Raw genomic sequence first — 10,095 nt, 5'->3', positions numbered from 1 at the left:
ACTTTGAAATCAAATCTGCAGACCACTGTTACTGCAAATCAGTGATTTTTTACAAGATTATTTGGGACACCCACCTGCACTGCAAGATCAATTCATGTTTAGCAGCAAATGCCATATGCATTGTTGGTCCCTCATGCCTCATTCAGTTACATATCAAACTAAATAGTACCCTACTAAATGTACTACATTTTCAGTTCCAATCTTAAATTCAAATTATCAACATTTAGTGATAGATCCAGCGTGATATACATAGTACATTATTATTCACAAAAATTTACAGAGGCAAGGGATCTAATGTGTTACACAAGTATACAATATTTGAAGGATCAAACTAAACTTCTCTATAAATCAAGTCAAAAGATATTAAAATTGAATGCTTCATCTGAGGGAAGGATAGTTCACTTCTAACGCTTTACCCATCCAAGTACATGGTCACTCTTTACAACTATGTCGCTCTGACCCAACTATCAAATACCATAGGAAGGACACATTCTCTGAAAGATCAACTTCTTCATTGAAAAGAAAATAAATCTTGAATAAGAATAATACTAGACTACAAGGGCAAGAGGTAAAATAATTTCAAGATACCAGTACATCCCTTAAACTGTTTCTTAATATTTCAAAAGCTATTACAATACATATTAGCATTGTGAATACATCATACATGGTACACAGTTTAATTAGATGCCAAACAGGACCATTGTACTGGACACTGTTTAGAAAAAAGGAATAACATCAAAAAGAGGATTTACTAGGAGTTCCATTGTGACTTCCTCCATATAACATCAAAAAGGTTTACAATCCGGTAATTACCACTTTTGAAATAGCCTTAGCTTGAATTGCATATAATGGGACATGTGCAAAGAAAAAAATATCTTCTAACTGATAGGCCTAGGCCAGCAAACTCGTCTCCTGTTTTCTCCTATATTACGGACTACTACTCCAGATCAATGTCTCCCATTCCTGTGTCTTCCTCTTCTTCACTGTCGTCATCTCCACCAACTTCCTCATTTTGCATATTCAGCTTAGCCATCTGTTCAGCAAGTAATTTATCCTCTCTTTCGCTCACCTACACAGCAAACAGCATTAGATATATGATGACATAGAATAGATAACTTTGAGAATTTGAAGTATTCTAAAGAAACAAGAACACATCAGTGTGTGCATACAAACAGATTAATCTTTATTTAATACAGGGGATCACTATCCTAAATAAGGCATTCTTCAATGTTAAACACAATGCTCGTAATATATAAAAGTTAATGCTCACTGCTCTAGGTTTCTCCTTGACAGTCAACTTTCCCTTGTGGATCTCTATTTCTTCACTGCAGGCATCAATTGCTTTGGTAAGAACTGAAATCCCTTGTTCCTGTCCAAGTAAATCAAACAAACTTCCATCAGAACTTCCAAGTTTCTGTCTAAAGTCGAGCATACCCAGAGGTGGAAATAAACAAGTTCATGGAGCAAACTGAAATAAGCACCACTCCACAGAATATATGGCTCATGAAACTGTCACTGCCTGATAATGTCATACTATAGATCTAACTGTATCAGATCCACCGGTTCTTGTACAAATTATACCTCTCTCCTTCCTATTAACTGTTAATTAAGTTAAATGTTTAGCTGTTGTGACTTACGCTTGACAGACATCTAAAGGAAGTTGAAAATGGAGTCAAACAAATCTAATAAAAAAACTGTGACTTCCTTCAATAAAATTTCCCAGCAGTCAAGTTGTTTAGACTAGTTAGGGTCATAGCTTATTAAGAGCCCATTTGGGTAAAATTAAAATAATTACTCATGACTTTAAGGTGCTTAAGGTAATAAGTGAAAAGTGAAAAAATTAAAGGCAATGTGTGCTTGGGTAATTTTGTATTATAAATAAATAATGAGTTATTAAAAATGTAAAAATAAAAATTAATTTGATTGATTATATACATTTGAGTGATGATACACACTTTTATTAAATAAAATACGTTGTTTAAAAAGAAGCTTCACGGTTGCGCATAAGCTATATGTGCGATTTTTCATATGCCTAGTAAGATAAAGTGGTTCTTTCGCAGCAATTATTATAAAAAAGTGACCGACTCTGCCTGAAGAATGATTTTGTTTCCTTTTTTCCCTCATTAACGATCAATATAGTCATACACATACCGTGAGAGTTTAATTTAATCAGGCTATATTGCCAAAATAAAATCAGTACATCACAACTATTCGACTTGCGAATTTGGTGCAAACTCATAGACAAATTTACTAGCTGAAAAGAAAAACTTAAGGATGCTTATATAGCATTAACACTAAGCCGAAGTAACTAAAATAAACAAAAAAGACTAGTAGACTACACACATAAATTTATGTTTAGGCTCAGACATACAAGATATACAAGTGTATAATATAGGTCAATGTTTATTCCCACAAAGACAAGATTAATCAACAAAATAGTAACAATTAAAGGATACATGCTCAATACAAACTCCTGCACTAACCTTGTCAAGGGTCTGAGTAATAAGAACATATGATGGAGGAGCAACCAGTTTAATTTTGACTGGGCATTCAGTACTCCCAGCAGCTTCTGCTTTTCGCATGGCAGCCTGCAAAAGTATGATGAAAATTGTAACCAGTTTTAGAACACTGCCAAATACAATATTCTATCAACTGTTAAGAAATCTAGTGACACATAGCACATCAGGGCAGAAGAAAAGCAGATATAGAACCTTGATGTGAAGAACACCATCAAACTGGAAACATTTCATTTCAACATCAGCACGGATCTTCAATGGCTGTGGAGTCATCCTTCTCCTAATGTCCTTAATCAAAGACATTTTGACCTCCTCGGACATAGCAGGTACCACTTTAGTCACCTGTGCAGTAAGGAGATTAAACCTGAAGGAAAAATGGACTGACAAAGCATCTTTAATATATTAGTGTTACCTCCTGCCCATCAGCGCTGATTTCCTTGACTTCACGCGTAAGTGTATTGATAATAGAATCAGGATCATTGACAATTAACTTAAATGCCTGCACCAAAGATAAAATAAGAGAAGACGGGTCAGGCCAAGATAGAGGATTGCAACTTAATGAGAGAAAATACTTTAGAAGTTGAGGAACTTACTTCAAAAGCATGACCATACTTACGATATAGAGGCCAACCAACATGAAGATACAAATCCTGTCATCCAAACACTATCTTAGTCTCCGAATTTGCCCACTTGAGAATTAATTACCAAACTAGGTCATATGGGCCTCCGTTTTTACGACTTCAGTCAACAAGAGGTTAACAGCCTTAAATAGCCAAATTCATAGAAAATGTAAATCACTAAATTGCTTATCCGCACATAAAGGTGTGCGGTAATAAACATTATTCCCTTATAATTACAAAGGAAAAACAGATACAACTTCAATTGGAACATATGCAACAGCTTCCAACAAACAAAGACGATAGATATAAAGTTTGATTCATTCTAGCAACGCAACAAATATAAACATGAGCACGTAACATATATATTCCTCAAGTAGTAACCATAGCAGTACCAATGCAACATACATAAGCTATAATTATATGCTACACAAGATAATGAACCAGATTTATGCATTTAGAAACATAAATAAGCATTCGAAAAATATAATATATACATTTGTCTTGTTATAGTGCTACAATTTACCACTCCAAATTGTACAAATCACTTTGACCATTAGATTATTCTCTGGTTCTTAATTTGAACCTAGACCTACACACACATACAGACACAAAAAATAAATCATTATACTTGGACCCGGAGATTTGGTACATGACACGATGACACGACATGAAAATTTAGTGTTTGGGTTTGATTTTTAAATATACGAACACAAAAATACAAGATAAGTTTAGTGTCGGACACTGGTTTTCACTTTAGGTACACGACACGACAATATACGAAATATTATAATGTTAAAAATTATAATGTTACTGAATATTTTAAAATATTATAATGTTAAAATAAGCTAAAAAATATTTTGAATCTCATTTTAAATCTAAGGTCCTCGTTCCCTTTTTAAAAGCTCTCTCTCTCTCACTCTCTCTCTCTCTATATATATATATAATATATATATATAGGTATACATATTTACAATTTTTTATAAAATTGAAACCTAAATATAATAATTTCATATATATATTTCATAAAAAATTACTTAAAAATTTTAAATTAATTTTTTTTTATTTAATGTGCACGATACGGCACGAAAAGTACCCGACTTCTTTCAAATCAATAGGTGTTTCAAATTAAGTACACCAATTCAAAACTGATCGTATATGGGTTTTACATCGAAGTACACAAAACACATAAAAACAAGATACAACAGTATTGTCGGGTCTTTATACTAAAATAAAGGTCAAATTATGTACCAAGATTAAAACTTTATAACTCGATATCAACAGTCATAGCTTCGGAAACATGACACATAATAGTACAAATTACTTGAACTAATGGTGAAGCAACATGACACTTAATAGTACATTACTTAAACTAATGGTTATTATGAAGAGTTCTTGGTCTCTTCTTGAATTTGGTTATTACTCGAACACAAGCTTTTACGAGCGTCTCGACCAGGGGCTTATCATAATAGTTTCCAACCCTTGGCAAATCATCACATATAATAATTTTACATTTAATTTCCTCTTCCATGTCATATTTACTTAAAAACACTCCAATATTTAGCAATCTTTGAAATTTTCCTATGTCATCTATATATTACTTCAAAATAACTTTTAAGCTAAAATAAGTAATCAACATATATCTTTTTAACACTTATATATGTATTTTAACCATTTCAAGAAGTTGTCGGATGAAAACCTACCAACTCCAATAAGTATGGAATCAAGAAAGCCACATCAACTTTGGCAACCCATATTGGAGATAAATATCGTACACAGAAGAAAACTGTACATGAAAAACATTACATGAAAAACATTACATGACAGTAATGGTCATATAACTTAGCAAGATTGATAATGGATAGTTATGATGAGTTTTTAGTTTCTTTTCATAGAACACAAAGTTATAAAGATACATATAAACCTAATTTTAGTTTCTCTTCAATTTTAGTAATAAACAGTTGCAAACGACTTCTTAGTTTCTCTTCAAATTTAGTTTTCATGTATCCACAGGCTTATATACAAAACACAACCTATTGCATTACAAGAAAAGGCCCAAAATACGCAACAATATTGAAACTTGAATTATACCTCAAGATCAACTTCCATGGTCTCGGCAACATGGCGCATAATGGAATGCACAAGCTTACTCTTATTATACCTATCTTCGCAAATTTGAATATCTTCTTCGGAAACTCTCCGTTTACTCATATTAACATAACCTTTCTCCTCATCAACATGAAGCACCATAACAGGCTCAGTCCTACCCACTTTAATCAAACTATTGATGCTTCGAATACGACGACGAGACAGTTCAGACAAAAGAATCATACCCTCAATGTTATTGTACTCCAGAAGTGAAACGTAAGCACACATCTCACCAATGCTCTTCACTTGAATCATCACGGCCATGTCTACTTGTGGGTAACGCGATTCGTACATGCGACACTCCAGATTTGGGGTCACCATGGTGAATTGAATCAGGGATTTTGGGTTTTGGGAATTGAATTGGGATTTGAGGGTTTTGTTGCGTTTGGCCTGTGTTGGATAGATGTGAATTCTGGAATGTTTTTTATATAAACCGGTAAATTTTATTTTTACCAAATAAATCACATAGCGTTGGGCTCAATATATATTTTAAACTCAGCGAAGGTATGTATAAACGATAAAATATTAATTCATTCGATCCATAAAGGACGAGGATCAGTATTTTTCTACAGGGTGATTATATTTAAATAACGTGGAATATGTGTATCTTTATGAGTTATTTAACGCAATTAGAGGTCCAGACTTTGTTTTTGAACAGGGTAATATAATTTTTTTACCTTGGATGTTAGTCTCGGTCAAGATATTATCGTGACACAAGTGCGCACATTCATGTGTCTGATGGGTAACGGTAAGACGTGAGTAAAGGCAAGTCAGTAGTTTCAAATGAGATTGTAATTGAGGTGTGTCAATGTATACGAGAAAATGGTATAAGTTGGTTGACGAATTTCTTTAATATTATATTTCGCACAACCAAGATGTCTAGTGAGCGGCGGTTGAGTGGTGTTGTACCCATTTATAAGAATAAAGGTGATGTCCAAAGTTGTAGTAATTATCGGGGTCATACAATGAAACTCGAGGATGAGTTACTGGGTGCAGACTTAGGATCAGCCAATCAGTTTGATTATATGGCTGAAAGATCAACAATTGAGGCGATTTATCTCATTGTATACTGCAAAAATATTGAGAGCGTCGTAAGGATCTTCATATGGTGTTTATAGATCTTGAAAGAGCTTATGATAGTGTAATGTGCAGTAATTTGAAGATGTTAAAGGGTTCAAGGGGTTCCGTTCATCCTGGGTATGTAGGTGTTATTCTCTGGTTCTTAATTTGAATCTAGACCTACACACACATACAGACACACAAAATAAATCATTATACTTGGACCCGAATATTTGTTACACGACATGAAAATTTAGTATTTGGGTTTGATTTTTAAATATAAGAACACGAAAATACAAGATAAGTTTAGTGTCGGACACTGGTTTTCACTTTAGGTACACGACACGACAATATACGAAATATTATAATGTTAAAAATTATAATGTTACTGAATATTTTAAAATATTATAATGTTAAAATAAGCTAAAAATTATTTTGAATCTCATTTTAAATCTAAGGTCCTCGTTCCCTTTTTAAAAGGGCTCTCTCTCTCACTCTCTCTCTCTCTTTATATATATATATATAAGTAATATATATATAGGTATACATATTTACAATTTTTTATAAAATTGAAACGTAAATATAATAATTTCATATATATATATATTTCATAAATATTTACTTAAGAATTTTAATTAAATTAAATTATTTTATATTTAATGTGCACGAATACGGCACGAAAATTACAGGACGTCTTTCAAATCAATAGGTGTTTCAAATTAAGTACACCAATTCAAAACTGATCGAATATGGGTTTTACATCGAAGTACACGAAACACATAAAAACAAGATACAAAGGTACACGACATAGTTCAATTGTCGGGTCTTTATACTAAAATAAAGGTCAAATTATGTACCAAGATTAAAACTTTATAACTCAATATCAACAGTCATAGCTTCGGCAACATGACACATAATAGTACAAATTACTTGAACTAATGGTGAAGCAACATGACACTTAATAGTACAAATTACTTAAGCTAATGGTTATTATGAAGAGCTCTTGGTCTCTTCTTGAATTTGATTATTACTCGAACACAAGCTTTTACGAGCGTCTCGACCAGGGGCTTATCATAATAGTTTCCAACCCTTGGCAAATCATCACATATAACAATTTTACATTTAATTTCCTCTTCCATGTCATATTTACTTAAGAACACTCCAATATTTAGCAATCTTTGAAATTTTCCTATGTCATCTATATATTACTTCAAAATAACTTTTAAGCTAAAATAAGTAATCAACATATATCTTTTTAACACTTATATATGTATTTTAACCATTTCAAGAAGTTGTCGGATAAAAACCTACCAACTCCAATAAGTATGGAATCAAGAGTGCCACATCAACTTTGGCAACCCATATTGGAGATAAATATCGTACACACAAGAAAACTGTACATGAAAAACATTACATGACAGTAACGGTCATATAACTTAGCAAGATTGATAATGGATAGTTATGATGAGTTTTTAGTTTCTTTTCATAGAACACAAAGTTATAAAGATACATATAAACCTAATTTTAGTTTCTCTTCAATTTTAGTAATAAACAGTTGCAAACGACTTCTTAGTTTCTCTTCAAATTTAGTTTTCATGTATCCACAGGCTTATATACAAAACACAACCTATTGCATTACAAGAAAAGGCCCAAAATACGCAACAATATTGAAACTTGAATTATACCTCAAGATCAACTTCCATGGTCTCGGCAACATGGCGCATAATGGAATGCACAAGCTTACTCTTATTATACCTATCTTCGCAAATTTGAATATCTTCTTCGGAAACTCTCCGTTTACTCAAATTAACATAACCTTTCTCCTCATCAACATGAAGCACCATAACAGGCTCAGTCCTACCCACTTTAATCAAACTATTGATGCTTCGAATACGACGACGAGACAGTTCAGACAAAAGAATCATACCCTCAATGTTATTGTACTCCAGAAGTGAAACGTAAGCACACATCTCACCAATGCTCTTCACTTGAATCATCACGGCCATGTCTACTTGTGGGTAACGCGATTCGTACATGCGACACTCGAGATTTGGGGTCACCATGGTGAATTGAATCGGGGATTTAGGGTTTTGGGGCAGAGAGGGATTGAAGTGAATTAAGATTTGGGGGTTTTGAGGTAGCTAGGGTTTTGTTGCGCTTGGTGTGTAATGGATAGCTCTTACCCCCTGCTACCGAGTTGAGGAAGGGAAGCAAGCGCAAGGTAACTAAAGTAGTTTCACTTTCACTCCTAATTGTATTCCCGAGTTTTAAAAATGAACGAAAGCAAGGGATAATAAATGTAAATTTAGTATACTTTCATCCCAAAACTTTCACTCCAAAAATGGGAAGAAAGTACTTTACTTTCTAATCACTTATTTCCTTCCCTTTAAAAAACTCGAGAGCAAGAGCTTAAATCTCAAAAAGTTTTTTTACATAAGCTAGTAAAAAAGAAAAAGAAAAATACCAAACGTCCCTTACAAAAAAATTTCTCCAAATTATATCCTATATATAATTATAAGGGTGTTTTGATGATACCATTACATGGTTTGGTAGTCAAATATGTAGATTGCACGTCCTAAGGTATAGGTACTAAGAATATCTTATTATTTTACTATAATATCTAATAATCTATATAATAAACATTTATAATTAAGAAATTGAACTATAATAATATATTCTTAATTGATATAAAAAATATTAAAAATATTATATTTATATAATACAAACAATAATTATTTTAATAAAAATAAATATAAGTAACAATTAACAAATCATTTATAATCCGGTTAAATTAGTATCAATTTCTTAAAAAAAAATTGGAATGAGTAAGTTTGAAATATAATAATAATAATGGTACATTATTACAATTTAAAATTGAAATACAAATATAATGAAATACATTTAAAGGTGAAATACATTTAAAGTACCATGAAAATTAAATGTAAAGTATTTTTTTCAAAATCATTAATAGAATAGAAAAAAATAAGGTGGGGTTGCACGGGTGAAAGTGTAGGTATAATAATAATAATAATAAACTATTATAAATTAAAATTGAAATAAAAATCCAATAAAATATATTATTACTATATATATTTCAACTATTGTAATATTTCATTAACATACTTAATAATCATTATAAATAGATAATTAATTAAGAAATTAAACTATAATTACACATTTATAACACATAAAAACCAGGAAGAAATATAATAATAATCATGAAACATTATTATAATTTAAAATTGAAAACCAGACTAATAAAATAAATTCAAAAGTACTATCACAAAAAAAGTTAAAGTTTTTTTTTCAAAATGAGTACTAGAACCGAAAAATGATGAAATATTGGCAAGATACAAAATTTTTGAACAAATTCCACAATATTAAGAAAAGAAAATATATAAATAAAATATAAATAACTACATAAACATATTATGTGAGCTACAATTATATTTTTTAAGTGATATAAAATAATATTAAAAGTATTATATTATTTATATAATAAAAGAAATAATTTGATTTAAAATATTTATGAACTGATAATTTTTATTTTTATTTTATAAAACAAGAAACAAATTTAAATTATATTTGGGTATAACTATTACATGTGATTTATTTTGTTGTGTAACAAGGAAAAATACTGTTTGTCTTTTAAAACATTTAGAGTAGATGTAACTTACAAAATTCAAGGGAAATTATAGTTTGTCGTTTAAAAAATTTAGAACATATGAATCATATAAAACATAAAAATTAGGAAG

General features: G+C 31.1%; 1 protein-coding gene across 1 annotated transcript; it reads right to left on the bottom strand.

Annotated features, from left to right (window-relative positions):
• Window positions 1-595: 595 nt before the first annotated feature.
• Window positions 596-8,570, bottom strand: LOC141713223 (eukaryotic translation initiation factor 2 subunit alpha homolog). The gene is made up of 8 exons (XM_074516534.1): window positions 8,026-8,570; window positions 5,225-5,671; window positions 3,110-3,166; window positions 2,929-3,015; window positions 2,712-2,858; window positions 2,484-2,588; window positions 1,271-1,369; window positions 596-1,069 (listed from the first exon to the last, which is right to left on the bottom strand). Exons 1-8 carry the CDS (start codon window positions 8,401-8,403, stop codon window positions 938-940), a joined length of 1,452 nt encoding a protein of 483 aa, XP_074372635.1. The 5' UTR covers window positions 8,404-8,570; the 3' UTR covers window positions 596-937.
• Window positions 8,571-10,095: the final 1,525 nt, after the last annotated feature.

This window comes from Apium graveolens, chromosome 3 (genome assembly GCF_009905375.1).
Source record: "Apium graveolens cultivar Ventura chromosome 3, ASM990537v1, whole genome shotgun sequence".
NCBI classification, from domain to species: Eukaryota; Viridiplantae; Streptophyta; class Magnoliopsida; order Apiales; family Apiaceae; genus Apium; species Apium graveolens.
Note: the sequence above shows the minus strand (reverse complement) of the source record. Positions and strands in the feature narration are given on the sequence as shown.